Genomic DNA, 17,958 nt, shown 5'->3' with positions numbered 1-17,958 from the left:
AACAAAGCCATTAGCCATTAGTCATTTCTTCTCAGGCGATAACTCGTAAATTGATTATTGGAGATGTACCGTGAAATCTCGTAAACGTCAGTTGCCACTCCGTTAGCTCGCTCTTTACCTAAATAAACTAAGTAAACTCTTTACTTTAAAAAGTCATCTGAGAGGAACTGATGATTTATTCTAACAGTGTATTTTTTTCTTTCAGACCCTGGGCGTGTGGAGATGAGCAGTGCCTCCGGCCCAACCCTTCCCCCGCCCCGCACCCCGCCCCGCCCGCGAGATGCTCGCTCTGCTCTCTCTACTGCTTCTAACAGGTAAGTTGACTTACTGTTTTTACTTTATTTGCGACAAAGCGAAGTAACGTAACGTAAGCTTAAACCGTTCTGAAATTACGATTTGTTAATGTTTTGATTTTGTTATCATACGAACTTGACGCTCATGAGTGTTCCGTCATTCAATGTCATACTATCGCGTCTCCTAAGTGGTATGGACGGAGCATCCAGTTTACATGTAAGGTCCTTGGGTACGAAGTTTGTATGGCCGGAAGGCACTCTCACGGCTCCCACCGCTCCCTGTTATCCAACCATGACAGTCGACAGTGTTAACTATGATCATAGTCCAGCCTATTGAAAATACTATTATCGAAACATCTAACGTGTTGCATTGACTCGACCCTTATTATTGAAATGAGCTCAATTGTGACACCGAATCGACATCTAAGCGATTAGTATAAGTGGTATAAGTTTGTGACTAGTCCTCTTTTACGTAATAATATTATTACTAATCGCTTAGATGTCGATTCGGTATAAGTGGTTATACGATCCAGTCGATCATTTAATTCAAGGTGGTTTCAATTTTCATAAGAGATAGCTCGCGGTCACTACACTAGAACCTACATATTATTATTATACGTGTTCCCGTATTAAGCTGCTTGTCCACTGTAGCGGAGCGATGCAGCGGAGCGTTGGGCCATCAATAGCGCAAAGAGAAGCGGAGATTATATGCAATAGGCCTGTTGCAAGTAACAAAGAATCACGGAAATAATGGTTTCAAAGAAACATATATGTTAATATGATTCTAAAAAATGGCCCAATCTCAGTATAAACTGAAGGATTATTAATATATTCAATAAAATAACACTGCAAAATTCTCCAATCGGCCATTATTACTGAAACGCCAATCAGAAGCGTTCTAAACAGTGACGTCATCAACCCATAACATATTTCTTAGAGCAACATAGACAACCTCATTGACCGAAATCCATACGTTCTCACCAAAGAGTTCGAAGGTGCAAATTTTTTTTTATTTCGCCACTAAACAATTATTACGTCCACAAATATTATTACACGATATAAAGGAGATATCTATTTGTTATTATGTAAATAAAATGCTAAATAATACGATATTTCACCAACAAACTTTTTTAATTATTTGGCTGAATGGAACTATCATTGCCATGTTGGCCGTCTCACTAGAAAAAATTAAAAATTAAAAAGTAAAACCGGCGCTCGCTGATTTTCACTCAAAATTTACATGTATCTAAATAATTCATCTTAAATTGCAACCGTGTGAGAGTTTTTGTGTAAAATGAGTTATTGTGATAAATTTCTGTAATGTATCTAATCGTAATATATGGTGCTGAATTAACAATATCATTCGGATTCAAGGGAAATTCGTAACTGTAAGTATGTAAACAATGTCTACCACCCTACCACCAACTAAATGGTGGCGTCACAAATGTCGTGCGAGGCGTTTTCACGCGAGTTTTAAACTAGCTATAATAAAATGCAATTATTTATGTTAAATCTTATGAGTATAGCTGAAATATTGTGTTTTTCGGAACCAATACAAGTGTACCGACAATAATAAACGGGATTTCAAAATTTGTCATCAGGCCTATTCTATTGGTGGATTTTTATCTCGATCACCGCTCCGCTGCCTTGCCCAACTCCACTGGACATACACTGACAGCCTCAACGACCATGAGCACGTTTAAATTAAAAATATCTATTTAAATTATGTTGTAGGGTTAAACAAGGACTGTTGTAGACGGCGGAGTAGTATAAGATGGCGAGGGCGCAATTCATCAGTCAGCGCTGCCTGTTCGCGGCGTAGACATTTTACCAAGTAATAAATATTGCACCTAAGTATGGTGAAATTGTGCTTTTTGTAAACTTCATAATGCAATGTCTATTTGTACGAGTCTGTCTCGAAATAAACATTGTTACTGAGTTTGGGATCAAATTATATCAGGGACGTGCTCAAAGAGTTCAGTCTGTTGTGTTGTGCCGGTAACAAATGGCCGAGATTTATCAGTTGATTGCCTATTGTTGCGGTACTCTTAGTTTTGTTGTTGTTGCTAAATTGCTTCCTATTAGGTAAGTATAATTTTGTGTTGTGCGAAGGTAGGGTGGTCGAGATAATATCAACAATTAATGGAAGCTTTAAAACATCTCTTGAAGCCGATTCTGATGATTCAATAATTCAAGGTCGTATCAGAACATAATCCAAACCATAGCAAATAAACTCCGGACTCCGGATTCGACTCCCGGTGATGAATATTTGTTACGTATCTCAGTAGGTATGTATTTATCTATGTAAGTATGTATATGGGTAATTCTTATTCTTATGCATTTTTTGTGTAACACGTAAGAATAGCATGTATTTTTGTGAAAATAAGTAAACTCTATATCAATATACTTAGCAATTTACCTCTAGTTTTAGGTCAATCTAAATGTATTGTCCTATGAGTATTAGAAATATATAAAAAAAATTACTAGTGCGAAATGTCACGGACCGTGTATTGTGACTTCCCCAGATTTTGTGATATTTGATTTTTTTTTAAATAAGAAGTGATTCTGAAATAATTTATATCAAATATAAATAACTAATCCTTGTTCTACAACACTGTTTAAAAATTTTATGGATTTATAACGATTTTATATAATTTTAAACAACATACATTTTGTTATTAGTTTTCGCGTCACCACCGCGCGTGCTAATATAAACATGCGGTACTCGGTAGAAAATTATCTTTACTACTGGCAGCCTTATTAAAGTTTTTTTAGAACAGCACTGCCGTGTCACGCGTATCTCATGTAACTTTAAAAGTTGAGTTTCGAGATAATTACGTTTAAAGTTTTAAAGATTCAAATGCTGTTATCGTTGACGGTTCATCGTCATTTTTTTATTTTTTCTAATCTACATGTAGGAAATATGGTCACAGAATAGGCCCCTTAATTTTTTTTCGCATAATTGAATAGTTTTCATTTTATTCGAATTAAATGGTTCCGCGTGATCAACTCTTCCGTACTATAGTGGTCACACGAAGTCATGTAAGTCAAGTTACATGACATACGCGTGATCAAACGTGACACGTATTACTTGACCAATATTGTTGTCGTATAAACCAAGCGCTCGGCCAGTCATGCCTAACTCGGGCAACTTAAGAAACGATGGTAATATTTTGGTTGTGTCAGTCATGCAACTCAAGTTAACTGAGTTGACTCCATCTCTCTCAGTAAATAATGAAGATTTTCAAAATTTTCTTAAATGGTTTTTAAGACGATTTAGACTGGTTATCCGTAACTCATGTAACTCGAGTTAACGGAGTTAGGCGTGACACGGCAGAGCAACACTGTGTTGTTGTCAGGTTTACAAATGGCTGAAAGGAGAAGTTTTGTCGAAAATTATTTATTAGTGTTCATTTGAAAAAACGGTCAACCTTAACGCGTCACCGCCGTGTTAGAGTTTTAAAAGTAAGTTGCAGTTTCACGTTATTGTGTGTAACATAAGATATACCTCATACATTGTAGATTAAGCTAATTATTTAACCTTTTCAAAATCAAAGGAAATGTTTAGGTATGTAATATCGAACATGTTCCAAATTATCACGACCGTGGCCTCAAAAATCTGTCACCGCCACGGACTTTTGAGTCCACGTTCATGACATATATATGTCACTGTAAAAGCCCGAAGTTCGGCAAAACCTAGGATTTACCAGTAAAACCTAGGTTTTACCGATGCCGATCGGTAAAAGCCCGAAATTTTAAATCTTACTAGTTTACTTCGGGCTTTTACCAACACCGACATGGTAAATCCTAGGTCTTACCACGGCGACCGGTAAAGTTTGAATCATGCACTGATTCTCAACCCCTCCCGCCAGTAGCGTGCCTAGGATTTCGGAGTAAGGCAAGCCGAAAGATATGTTTTCGTAATAAATGTCCAATCTCACTCTTTGGACTCAAATGAATTTGCTAGCGTATCGCGGCGAGATATCATACCGCACAGGGCATACTAGGTACTACTATAACTACTAGATATAATTTCACAAACTACTACTATAAGTACTAGATAGAATTTCACAAACATATCAGAGGGCCTACCGCGAACACTGAAGTTTGCAAATTGCATGCTTCGTTCTCTGTCACTCTAATTACGCCTTAATTGGAGTAAACCAACAATCCTTGTGTTTTGTAAACGGCCATACAAAATTTTCTCTTAATGCGACTGACTTATCTGAGAATACACAAGTCGGGTGTTGGAAATGATATCTCGTTTTTCTACAAAGTTTAACGATTTTACCTTGTCTCCGTTGAGTAATACGTGGACGCATCTCATATCGTCACAAGGAACAACTTTATCCATTGTTAACACTTATAAACGTCACAACAAACAAATCCACATTCACTACTTAATTCAAATTCACTTAAATAAATTGTGCTTTCGTTACTTACGACTCGACTAAATAATAATACACTTGAAGTAAACGCGTGCTCGTGCGAACTTATGCAGCTAACTTCATACCAAAAGCCAGGCTTTAAATCGCCTTATAAAATTGCTATACATACCAACAAATAGTTACATAGTTCTATGGCGTTTGTAGGCTTAGAGGGCCAAGAGCGGGACGAAAAAGCAAGCCCGGTTGCAAGCCGACGAGTGCGAGCAGGATAGCTAGAACATCCTACGCCTGATTTCTTTCGCGCGGACGAGGCGCCACCACGGCAAAAATGCTGGCACCGCGGTCCGCGCGCAGTGGCTTGAATTTAGTAATACGGGTTCATTTGGCGCGCGGTTTAAAAATAATCTATATTGATTATTGATCTTATCACTACGTAATTTCGGTCAGTCAACTAAGGCAAGCCCGGCTTTTGGGCTTGTATGGAAGTACCGCCACTGCCTCCCGCTCAAACCCCCGTACACCGCACCGCATGCGCCGTTAAGTGGGTTAGGTTAGGTTTGAACTGCGATCCTCACAGAACCGAACAAAAATGGGTTAGGTTAGGTTAGAACTGCGAGCCTTACAGAAACGAAATGCTACTAGAAAAGTGGGTGGTTTTACCTCCTTTTCTACATAGTGCACCACCTACCGTAATCTTTCATCGGGCCCTATAGAAGTCTGTTTTTTTTTTCTTAAAAATTATCATCTAATAATCTCAAGAATCAGTGCATGATTCAAACTTTACCGGTCGCCGTGGTAAGACCTAGGATTTACGATTGACCTAGGTGTTGGTAAAAGCCCGAAGTAAAGTAGTAAGATTTAACATTTCGGGCTTTTACCGATCGGCATCGGTAAAAACTAGGATTTACCGGTAAAACCTAGGTTTTGCCGTACTTCGGGCTTTTACAGTAACATATACACGTGGTCCTGTCATTCTTAATTCGTTTGATTAATTTAGAGGCACATGCACTTTTCAGAAATGCATTTTTATTAGCTACAGATCATTTGCTATTATTGCCCGACTGCCAAAGCAAAAAAAATGTTTTTTGCTTGTATGTATGTATGATGTGTATCGAATTCCTTGTCATGCTCTACAGCCTTTATAGTTTGACGGAATTCAACGTCTGAGCTGTCATTAGGTTTGTCGTAGTCATAGGAGTGACTTAGGATAATATGTTAAAATAACTATATAAATCAAAATAGCCGAGTTGGCCACCAAAATGCCGAAATGTCACGACTGAGGGACACTTTGTCACAACCGTGTTTACGTACTCATTTTATTTACCTTTCCTGAGGGTATTAAGCGTGACCATATGAATCAAAAATTGCTTTCTGTATGTACTTTTGATATATGTAATAATATGTCAAAAATAAAAACGTTTATGAAAAAAAAAAATTATACACAATTTGCAATACTAACAATTTTATGGACCTATGCAGTCTGAAATAAATATATTGAATTGAATTGAATTTAAGAATCACCCATATCTTTTCACTCACTCTAACGCCATGATAAATTGACAATTATTGAAATGTGTACGCATCTTGGCCGCTCCCATATATCTGTGATGGCGACCGTGCACCCTTTCCTTCATAGTTTCGGCTAAGTCGATCTGTGTAAGATTATTCAATTATTTTGATGTTATTCAATTACTTGTTAAATCAAAACTAATTTCTTGACATTTCTAACTATTGGTATGTAAAAATGAAAGAAGAATTAAAAATAATATAATAAATAAATAAATATTATAGGACATTTTTTACACAAATCGACTAAGCCCCACGGTTAGCTCAAGAAGGCTTGTGTTGTGGGTACTCAGACAACGATATATGTATATAATATATAAATACTTAAATACAACCATGACTCAGGAACAAATATCTGTATCATCATACAAATAAATGCCCTTACCGGGATTCGAACCCGGGACCATCGGCTTCGTAGGCAGGGTCACTACCCACTAGGCCAGACCGGTCGTCAAATATAAATGTTATGTTTCTTATGTTTTTTCTACAAAATGAAACTTGACAATCTTGACATAATACTCGTATATCTTTAGGCAACGCGATAGAAATATCTTCGGCTGATGTGTTCGGACGAGGTCCGGACCGCACATCCGAGCCATCATAAATCAGAGATCCTTCCACAGCGAACCATAAATATAAGATATTTTGAACTTAAGCTCTAAGCAATAAGACTGTAAATCGTGCCAATATTTACGATCGCGGGCGGGGGACAGTAAGGCACGCGTCATAAATATGTCAGCAATTCTCAACTTTAACGCTGAACTGTTCCGCGTATAAATTTGTAAGCAATTTTCAACTATAACGGAAAGTTATAAGGTTGCAAATTGTTCAGATATTTACGATCGGGGGATACAAATGATCCGCGAGACTTTGATGGATGTGGATTGTTGTGGTCCCATAGCAACCCTCGCGTTGGTCACAAAACTTCTAATGGCACCGACCGAAACGTAACCACATACAAACTACAAAGTTTACCTAACACCTCCATTAATAAAAAAGTGGCCAAAGTGCGTGTCGGGCCACACATAATGATGGTTCCGTACCTTCATACGATCCAAGAGCACTTAGGCACGTCATTGTAATAAGAACAAACTTTTTTGGAAAAAACCGATCATTTGCAATATAATTTTGGAGGTAAATATTTATTAAGTTTATGTTTTTATACACCTTACAATTTTATTTAAGGCCAATGCGGCTAATTCCGTCATAGGGCCTATTCCGTCTACGAGCATATATTTCTTTGATTTTCAATCGTACCAAAAAACCATTTGCTTTTGATTGCTGAAACTAAAAGCAATCGCTGCTTTGTCGACGAAATTATCAATATTGTTCGTTGTTCGAGAAAAACGCTAGTGGACAGAATAGCCCCTATGACGGAATTAGCCACATTGACCTTAGTTAAGTAATATTTAAACATAACCAGGTATAGATAAACTTAAAAAAAGGATTATTGCATTGATTTTTTCTTATTTTTCGGACGCATAGTTCAAAAGTTAGAATATGTAAACAATTTGCACAATATGGAGGTACCTAGGTACTTACATACCTACATTAAGAGGTCCACGGGGACAATTAAATGAATGGTGTTGAGGGTCATTGCTTTTAGCAGAGATATATATAACTCCGTATAAGATAAATAAAGTCTAAGAAAAAAACGTGCCTCGGAAATCAAGAAAAAGTCATTCTCGAATAGATGGCGCCATACCTTTGGCCTATTCTTGGCTAGATGGCGTTGACGACACCGTTTGATATTTAACAATTTAAACACATATCAGTGAAAGAACATCAATCATTTATCCGTAAACATATTTCGATTAATTTATACATTTTCAATTTTATTTTAAGTTTTAATCTTGTGTCGATAGATGGCAGTAAATGTACCGTGAATACAAAATTACTTTGGCAATAGCCCTCTATACTATCTATTCTCTTTGCTTTTAGTTAAAATTTTAGGGTTCATGGCAAAAATATCTGCCCGTGGGTGGATTTCAAAATCCTGCGAAAACTTATGGTTCGGTCTTTATAAAAAAAACTAGTAGGTTGTGCGAGTTGCAACTTTTTATATGTTTTTAAGAACTATTATCTTCATGTTCCTTCAATTACCATCTCCAATAACTTAATAGTTTTTTTTTATATAAAATGTTTTATGTGTCTAAAATCATCACCGTCTACCGGAAAAATCTGAACCTTATTGTTTGCAGTTTGCATTTTCATGTGTCTACTTTATGCCTCAAAGGACGTATCAGAGATACAGAAGTGTGTTCAAGAAGACTTTGAAAGTATTACGAAGTGGGCACATGATAACGGAATCATCCTGAATTTCTCCAAAACTAAATGCATGCATATACACTCGCCATACAATTATAAAGCAAAAACGATTAACCCACAGAGTTTGGATATATTAGGACACACATATGACTGTTTACATGCCAATAAGCGTAACTGTAACTGTGATAAGCTAGTATATGTAGAAACGTTTAAATACCTAGGTTTAACAATTGATAAGAACTTTAATTGGAAGCCACATGTCAACGATATATGTAATAGATTAAGGTCGGTACTGGCAAAGTTTTATCAACTAAAGAGTACATTAAATAAAAGCATATTACGAGTAGTATATTACGCACTTGCCGACTCCCTAATTAGTTATGGTCTTATTGTTTATGGCCGAACATTTATAACGTACATTAACGATATTAAAAAACTACAAATTAGATTAATTAAGTTCCTCGTTAGCAAAAAAGGTATGGAAGAATGCAACAAAGAGTATGATAAGTTATTCCCATTATGTAAGATCTTACCGGTACACAAAAAAGTTGAATATTTAATAGGTTTAGAGCATTACTACAGTGACGATCACAAAATAAAAATTAGCAATAAGTATAATACAAGACGTGTAAGAGAACAAAAACTAATACAATTAAAAACTACAAGCTATTATGGCAAAAGAATGTCGCAACATATAGTACCAAAAATATTCAACAACATTAGTATACTACGGCAAACTCCCAAAGTAAGCAAAACTATATTAAAGTCTAAGTTAAAGGGTTTTCTGCTTGGTAATGAGACTAATGAGTCACCGTCAAATAGCTATAGGTAAGGTAAAATAAATGCTCATTTGTTTGTTGCTTAATTTAGAGATCATAATGTAAATCACAGAAACAACTGTAAACTTGTTAGAATTAAGTAAATGGGTCAAACACGTTTTTAGAAAAGGTCACTTCTGTGGACAATACGATAAAAGTTAACGACTCTGGTACATATAATATAACCCGTTTTGTATTATTATTATTATTTATGACTTGAGTCTCAAGTACTAGATACTATAAAACGGGTGTGACCCAAATAGGTTAAGTTACTTGCATAAAAAAGAGCGTATCTCGCCATCAAACTTCACAGTTTGGCGAGTTTTATGTTATTTATAAAATGTATTTTAGTGTATCATGAATAAATAAATAAAAAAAAAAAGTGAAAATTATAGCATACCTATCGTACGATTGCGATTTTTCTTTTACTTATATCTTTTCCATGTTGTTGTTTAACACATGAAAAAATATGCAATAATTCCTTCACCGAGAAAGTACATTTAAAAATATTTAAAATTTTGTCACGAATATTCGTCAACACCGTCATGGTAATGTCAATGTGAGCTTATCTCCGTGTATGAACAACGAAATACCGCTAAAGGTCCTTGCCCTATTTTTCACTTTAATATAGAATGCCAAAAATGATTTCACTATAAAGTCACATCATTGAATCGTGAGAAATATTACGAACAAATTTGTAAAACGTAGTTTGTCACAACAGAGCATCATCACCGTTATGCTTTGGTTTAAAAAAGTTACAAATGATATATTAGAAATAATTATTGAAATGAATGGCAAACTACATGAAGTTTATTGTGTAGCATAGACATTAACTACTATTATTCGTATTCTAGAAATAAAAACAAGAAACTCTCAAATCGTCAACACCATACCCATCATCACCGGGAAAAAATTACGACCGGTGATGATTTCATGTGTATGGTGATGACGGTTCTCAGAAACTTTTCTAGTTATTTTGCTATAATTCATTATGAAATTAAGCTGTATGTTTGAAAAACGTTCTCTATGTCTTCTAACACTATATAATGTCTACCTTATAAATGTAGAATAAATGTAGAAGAAGATATGACTATTTCTTTCACACTAGAGGATGGTTAGTTTTAAATAACATTTTGAAAATAAAAAATATTTTTTTGTATGGTGAAATTTTTGGTGATGAAATCCACCCCCGTATGTCACAGTAATATGTCTCGCTTGTTGAATTGTAATTATTATACATAATGATAGATGGCGCTGGACACAAGTGGTAAGTGGATCATTAAACTTTAGCTTTAGCTTCATGATTATGATTGTAGGGGCAGCGCCATCTTCATCAGCTGTAAATTTGCGGCTAAGGCTAACTACTACGTCTTAGTATTTTATTTGCCCATGTTTTTAATTATTTTAGCTTGAGTAGAATATGTACTAAATTGTTTGACCCAAAATTTACGCGGTCGCATTGAATTATCTACTTTCCAAAGAACGGAGACCCCGATCGAATTGATAGCAGTAATAAGAGAAGCAATTTTCCCCGGTCAATGAAAGGTAAAACTCGGAGCAAGCTAATTGAGGGGAAGTATGCTGCTAACCAAAGGTAGGCTTTAAGTCGTTGCAATAACGGTTACGAATGATCAGTTAAATGTGACGAAGAATGTATGCGATAGGAACGCTGCAGCTGACCATTTGTACACTTTATATCGTAGCAGTAAATATTAAGATTGATTAAATGACTGTGTCGAAGAAAGTATGCGGTTTGGACACGAACAGATCACGGCTATCCGGACCCTGGGCGTAGAGATATTAGCCCCATTTTTTAAACGTAGGCAAAATGATGACTCAACTCAAAGGAACCAGTATAATTTACTTACTTACTTTGATCTGATTGAAAATAATAAGAATATGAGTCTTAAACTTTATTTAAATTGCGACTGCAGAGGCGGTAAATATGCGATGTCACTGCTACGATTGAAAATTTGCGTTGATGTCGTTCACGCAACGTTCAACTAAAGCCTAAACAATTCCTAAACATCAGCATCCAAGTTCCAAAATATCGGGTAGAAGTAGACTCCTTGTGACCTGGATTCGCCTGGAGGAGAATGATGTGGAGAGCCGACCGAAATGAAATGCGAAAAAGCGAGGCAAAGAAGATGAAACAGGCATATTTGCTACAAATCACACAAGACACATAGAACAGAGGTCAAGTTATATAGGACACCATAGTGAACGTGGCAAAATGTTTTGTGAATTAGCAGAGCGGTCTCATGGGACACAGGGGAGACCCGCGACAATCGCCTGCGATTACACATGTTCATTACTGGGAGATTTGTGGGCTGTGGGCAATCAGCTTAGGGGACCAAATCTCGTTTTTTTTTGTTTGTGATGATTGATTAGTCTAGATCTAGCGACAGACTTGAGAAGAGGAGTTTATTCTGGAAGATTTGGAAGATTTGTGGGCTGTGGGCAAACAGGGGGACAAAATCATCTGTTTTTGTTCTGTTTCTGTCGAGTTGTTTAATCACTATTAAAATTTTCGATCTGGTGATACCGTGATACTTACCAATACCGAAACCACGAACTAGGAAAAACGCGTTTTTACTGAGGCGATACGTAAAACTAGTTTAAACTAGGGAAAGCACGTTTACAATACACTAAAAACGGGTTTTGATTGTAACATACAATGATAACATTGTAGCCCAAAGGAATGGGGTAGAAGACACGCGGAATCCGTCGTTGCGTAAGTAATGCCGTTGTTTACGAGTTTCGACGGACCCAGTGGACCGATCTAATGTAATCAAACCGGTTACTCCTAAAAAAGGGTTCCGCGATCTAATTATCCTGAATATCCTTCGATCTACATATACGTACGTATAGGCGTATAGGTATAGGTATAGCAGCCCGCGATGTTGTTCGCGTGCGCGTGGAATGATGATAAATTGATAATGACTGATATTAAAAACCCTATGTCATTAAATTAGTTACTTAACTGATTAAATTAGTGCTAAAACAGATTTACACTTTGGAGTTTGTACATTTTCGAACAATTTTACCAGTAGGTATTATGGAACTGGAATAGAGATACAACACGGTATAGCAGGGTAAAACATTCTTAACATTAACCGTTGTCTTTCTTTTCAAGATTCATATAGATATACGACATTATGGAATTACGAGTTTTATACTCGCTGGCAATTTCGCAATATTGTCTCAAGAGTGACAGAGACATCATTACTATTTACCACGGGTGCAAGCGAGATGGGTGCCGCGGGAGCGATTCTGTTGATTGTACGGATTAGCTACTGCGGCATATCAAGTTACTCTAAAACCTGCCTTAGCTATAATACCTTAAAGTCGAAACTCCATCGGATAGCAGACGGGAATCACAACTATGGCTATCGTACTCGTATTAATTCTGCGCTCACTCCAAAACTTACTGTAGCGTAAAGAGTTTAAGGTTGAAATTAGATTGGAGCCAGTTCCAGGATCACAAGTAAGGTATTAGTTGCAGTAATCTGTTTGTAAACAGAGCGTGTTCCGAAGCGTACAGGAATCCACGCTCAAGCAACCAAAGTATGACTACAGATGTGCTAGTTGCGGAATCTATCAAAAAAGTTGGAAGAGTTTTCGGGAATTTGAGGATATGTAACTTTATGGGAAATTACTCGTGAGGCAACTTTCATTTTGGAGACGGAAAACATCGATCTCCATACTAAACTATGAAAATTATGTAAAAATTTCGCGATTGCGATACTTTCTGACGGCCCATCAGTATTTGTGACCTTGAGAAGCCGTGTAATGGCCCACTTACTAACTATCCCTTTGTCCTTTTTGCAAAACGTCCCGTCTTTCAAAAAGCTTGTGGGATTTTTCATTTATAAAATTCTAAAATGCCCCATTCGGAAAATATTAAAATATCGTCTGATTTATTTTACAAAATGGAGTCTATTATCACAAAAATATTACCATGATAAAATGACATTTTTTGCACTACAGTTGTGAAATACAGAAATAAAACTATAATATTTCAATAAATCTTATAAAACCAGGTCTCCCTGAGCTTACCCAGTCACATCGGAATAGCAGTGGGGGAAAGGGAAAGGGGGGGGGGGCTATTATGTAAATCTTTAAGGTTACCTTTACACTCGTATTAGTCTTGATGAGGCTTTAATGTCGGCAATCAAATTATATGCACGGCCATTGTTCTCCAATGTGGGGGGCGGGTGGGGGGATCGGATTTGACGTAAATTGGAGATAAGATGAGCGTAGATAGAACGAAATACGAGTACGTGGAATTGGGACATGGGAGTCATGTGACTTGATTGTGTAATGAATAAAATGAGGATTAAGACTATTTAAGGGGCAAGTGGCAACTCATTATACATAGTTACGGCAAAAGCACCTAACTATAGTCCAAAATCTCTCGTTAGGTCTTTAATGAACTAGACTATCTAACTATTATTTTAATGCTGTGTACAACAACAGCCATTATTGCCAATTACTACATTAGTTCCACGCTGTCTAAATCTAAAGCATTGGAACATGTAGCCAAACTCCTATAATTATTCGCTGCCAATAATCGGCACACGCACTAATCCCCCTCCTGCCCCCTTTCCACTAAAGCCCCCCCCCCCCCCTGATTGATCGTGCGACAGCTGATCTACGTATTCCGATCAGTTGGCGATGTGGCTAATGCATCAGGTAAACTAAGGATTATAAATTTCAATACGTATACCTAAAGCGAATCATCAATGACCACTGCATCCCTGACGGATGATTGTAGTTTCAACGCTGTGTCAAGAGCGGTTGAAACGGCCAATGCATTTCCGCCTATGGCTATACAAGCCTATCGCTGCACGGCACTTCTTGCCGCATAAGTCGCATGTGTGAGTTTGTTGAGCCTCTGGATCGGACACCCGGCTACCAGCCCGATGACGCCTGTGCCTTTTTTGTCTCAGGTTTTCCAGCCAACTTTCGTCGTGCTTCTTCACTCCACGGGTAGGTCTCTACGCCACTCGGGTCTCATTGCAGCACGTTCCTCCCAGCCGCCGGTACCGATGCCGAAACACTCCATGTCGCGCTTGCAGGAGTCCTTGAATCTTAGCATCGGGCGCCCCACAGGTCTTTTTGCGTATGCTATCTGACCCATCAGCACTTGGCGTGGTAACCTCTCTGGGTCCATACGGTGTACATGGCCCCGCCAACGCAGCCTCCTCTGTTTGAGAATCGCCGTAATGCTGGTGATGCCTACCTTTGCAAGAACTGCCTCATTTGTCATCTTATCCCTCCATGTCACTCCTAGTATAAGTCTCAGGCAACGCATGTGAAAAGCGTTCAACTGGCGCTCTTGTTTAGAGGAAGTGGTCCACGTTTCCGAAGCGTATAAAAGGGTACTGAGTACGCACGACTGGTAAACGAGGACTTAAATAAATAAATAAAAGAATAAATATCCAAAAAATCCATACAATAACTAATAAAATTTTAAAACAACGATATAAATGTGCTCGTTTATTTTTTTTATAAAACGTGGGTATATTTTAGCCAAAAAAGTAATTTTAACAGATATTCACGCTTACACTGAGAGCCTACCGCGAATACCAAAGTTGGCACTTTTTTCTGTCACTCCAATTACTCCTCAATTGGAGTAAAAAAGAAAGATGCCCGCAATTTGCGAACATCGCGGTAGGGTCTCTAGTCTGGTTTCCCGAGGCAACGACTCGATATTCTATGAAAATAACTACAGTGCAGTGACAGCAAACTTGCGAAACTGGATTAGCGCCATCTATCAACAGGCTCGTGAACCAATCGCATAACTACCGGATAACTACCGGGACGGGAGGTATTCTGATGGTAATAACAGGTTATGAATTTGTTACGAATATCACCTGTCAGTATCATAAGTGACGTTTCTGAATGAAGAAATGTCACTTTTAGACCATACCTAATCAATTTTCCTTACCTAATATACCTATATAAAAATAAAAATAAATGTTGTCGCTCACAGACGTATTTGATAAAAATTAACGTCATAAACCTTCGAAAAAACTATTGAAGGGTGCTGAAAAACGTCTGTCAAGTTGCTATATCCGACCGTATGCTTGTTTACCACCATTGTATTACTCGTAACATAGATAATCATCTCGTTTTATGACCGTAGAATGCGAACTAAGTTCGCTGTGTAAGGGTCATATACTTTTGCACTATGTTTTAGGCACCACTTACTTAAATACTAGACGGACAATAAAAGGTAGGTGTTAATTTAGTGTGACCCGATTTTTTCCGTCGCGTGGCTACATTTATAGTGGGAGGAAGTAAGTGCAGAGAGTATGCATTTTTATTTCAGGCGATGCCGCTAGGTACGAATTGCTCGTTGGCTCAAATTAAGCTGATTTAATGCCACGTGATTTCCTCTTGACTACCACCCCAAAAAAGGAGGATGGAAGACGGCTTTGGTGGACGTCCAGTTTGCGTTCTATTTCTACGTTGCTGTAGAACCCATTTTAGTATTAATGAGGGCCGAGAATTTCATTTTTGAAATAATTATATTATTCATATATATTAATTATTTTCGTAAATGCACACCATAATACACGTCAAATTAAAGTAAAAAAAAAACATATTCAATCATTCATAAATAACAATAAAGACAATTCATTCCCATCCCAGTAATCAATCGTTTTACCTTTTCAATATTTTAAATATAAATGCAGTGAATAAGGTACAGTATTTCTAAGAATCCCTAAGCGTAGTCTATGCGAGTTAGTCTCTGGTTGTAAGGAGCCATCAAGTTTGACTGCCCCCCCCCCCCCCCCTCTCGAGGGCCTCGCATCGATAACGCTATAATAGCCTGATAACGCTCAATGGTACAGTCAGCAGCAGAATCGAACGTATGGCTCTACAGTTCCAACTGAAACAATCAAAATAACCGACTTTTATGATAAGTATAGGAGGCAAACGAGCAGACGAATCGTCTGACGTTAAGTTTCATTGCATATGGATGGCCACTTGCGACCATGGGGTCGACCATGGGGTCGTGATTCGTCAACGCATGTATGGACATGCGTTGACGAATTACGCTCTTTTCTTGAAAGTTTGAAGAATTTCACAAAACAATCTGTTAGCCATCATTATATGGTCATCATTAGCGATTACCGGCCCGATTCGAACTTTAAGATACGTCAATCAATAGATCTAGAAACGATATGGATTAGATATATACGTCAATCAATAGATCTAGAAACGATATGGATTAGATATGTCAGTGTCAAACACTGATATCAATGGTGTCAAATGTGACGCTTCTTCAAACAAAAACTTCACGTTTGACACTGACCCATCTAATCCATATCGTTTCTACATCTATTAATTGACGTATCTTAAAGTTGGAATCGGGCAGTACTTACAACTCAACAAGTAATATTGTTACGGCCAGGATCCCGATTCAGTTACGGCTTTGAACTGGTTTTGATACGACCTTGGCTATCGTCTTGGTGGTTGGCGCTCACCTCACGCGCGACTTCCACATCATTCCACATGCACCAACCAGCGTGAGCGATATTCATACAGAATAAGATCAAAACTGTAACAATATGTTAAATCTGAATCGGACTCCTACTGATTTTATAATTTTAAAGAGGATATTTTTATGAAAAGGAGTATTCAAGCTAAAGATTGTTAAAAATATTCGACCCAATTCGAACTTTAAGATACGTCAATTATTAGATCTAGAAACGATATGGATTAGATGTGTCAGTGTCAAAAGTGACGTTATTGTTCAAAGAAACGTCACATGTAACACTGACATATATCTAATTCATATCGTTTCTAGATTTATTAATTGACGTATCTTGCAGTTCGAATCTGGCAGATTGTATCTTTTGTTAGTATAAGTTAAAATGGCTCTTGCCTAGTCGTTTAGTAAAATACCCATCTTCTCTGCACCAAGAGTAATTGCCATTGTTTTCAATTCTCGGAAACGTAACCCACGACAACACACAAGAAGCAGTTTAAACACTAATATATAACCTTACTCCTTTGAAATAAGGTTCAACGTTGCACTATCAATCTGAACTACAAACATCTAGTTTTGTACTCTATGCCATTGAAATAAAGCACAATGTTGTAAGGCTAAGTAAGCGAACAAAAGAACGTCGCGAGGGTTTAAGTTGAGCCTTGAGTCCATTGCTATTTCCTTGCGGGTCGTGGACTTGTGGAGGTCACTATGAACATTTTACGATTGTGGCTCAAGTTTTTTAAATGAAGGTTTAAAAAAAACCGGTCGCAGGGGTCTGAAAACAATTTCACGTGCCGTACATTGAAAGAAATGTTTGCATAACAGTAACAAAACATTTTGGTAATACTTACACAAGAAATGGGATTCTTTATGGATTCTTTACATCGGCCAACAAAGCGGCTTGTAATGACAAAGTCTGTTTTTTCCATAAGGAAAAGAATGAGTTCGGCTAATTTTTTTTTAAAGTCTAGTTGAAAATAATATTTCCATGCCTATTTTTGGTAATTCTTAGCCTCAGGATCGAAAATGCTATAGTACTTATGTTCTGAGTAGAAGTAGCCCAAAGGGTCACTAAGTGTGTAAAGTTCATACAAAGTGGCCTACTTTTATTGTCATCA

General features: G+C 37.4%; 1 protein-coding gene across 1 annotated transcript in view; it reads left to right on the top strand.

Annotated features, from left to right (window-relative positions):
• Positions 1-17,958, top strand: part of LOC134801758 (uncharacterized) — a 137,175-nt gene that overhangs the window by 37,885 nt on the left and 81,332 nt on the right. Inside the window, exon 2 of the mRNA XM_063774355.1 lies at positions 206-314. Within this exon, the coding sequence (XP_063630425.1) occupies positions 281-314 (34 nt within the window). The 5' untranslated portion in view covers positions 206-280. The remainder of the gene's footprint in view (positions 1-205; positions 315-17,958) is intronic.

This window comes from Cydia splendana, chromosome 23 (assembly GCF_910591565.1).
Source record: "Cydia splendana chromosome 23, ilCydSple1.2, whole genome shotgun sequence".
Taxonomy (NCBI): domain Eukaryota; kingdom Metazoa; phylum Arthropoda; class Insecta; order Lepidoptera; family Tortricidae; genus Cydia; species Cydia splendana.
This window is presented reverse-complemented; position numbering and strand designations above follow the sequence as displayed.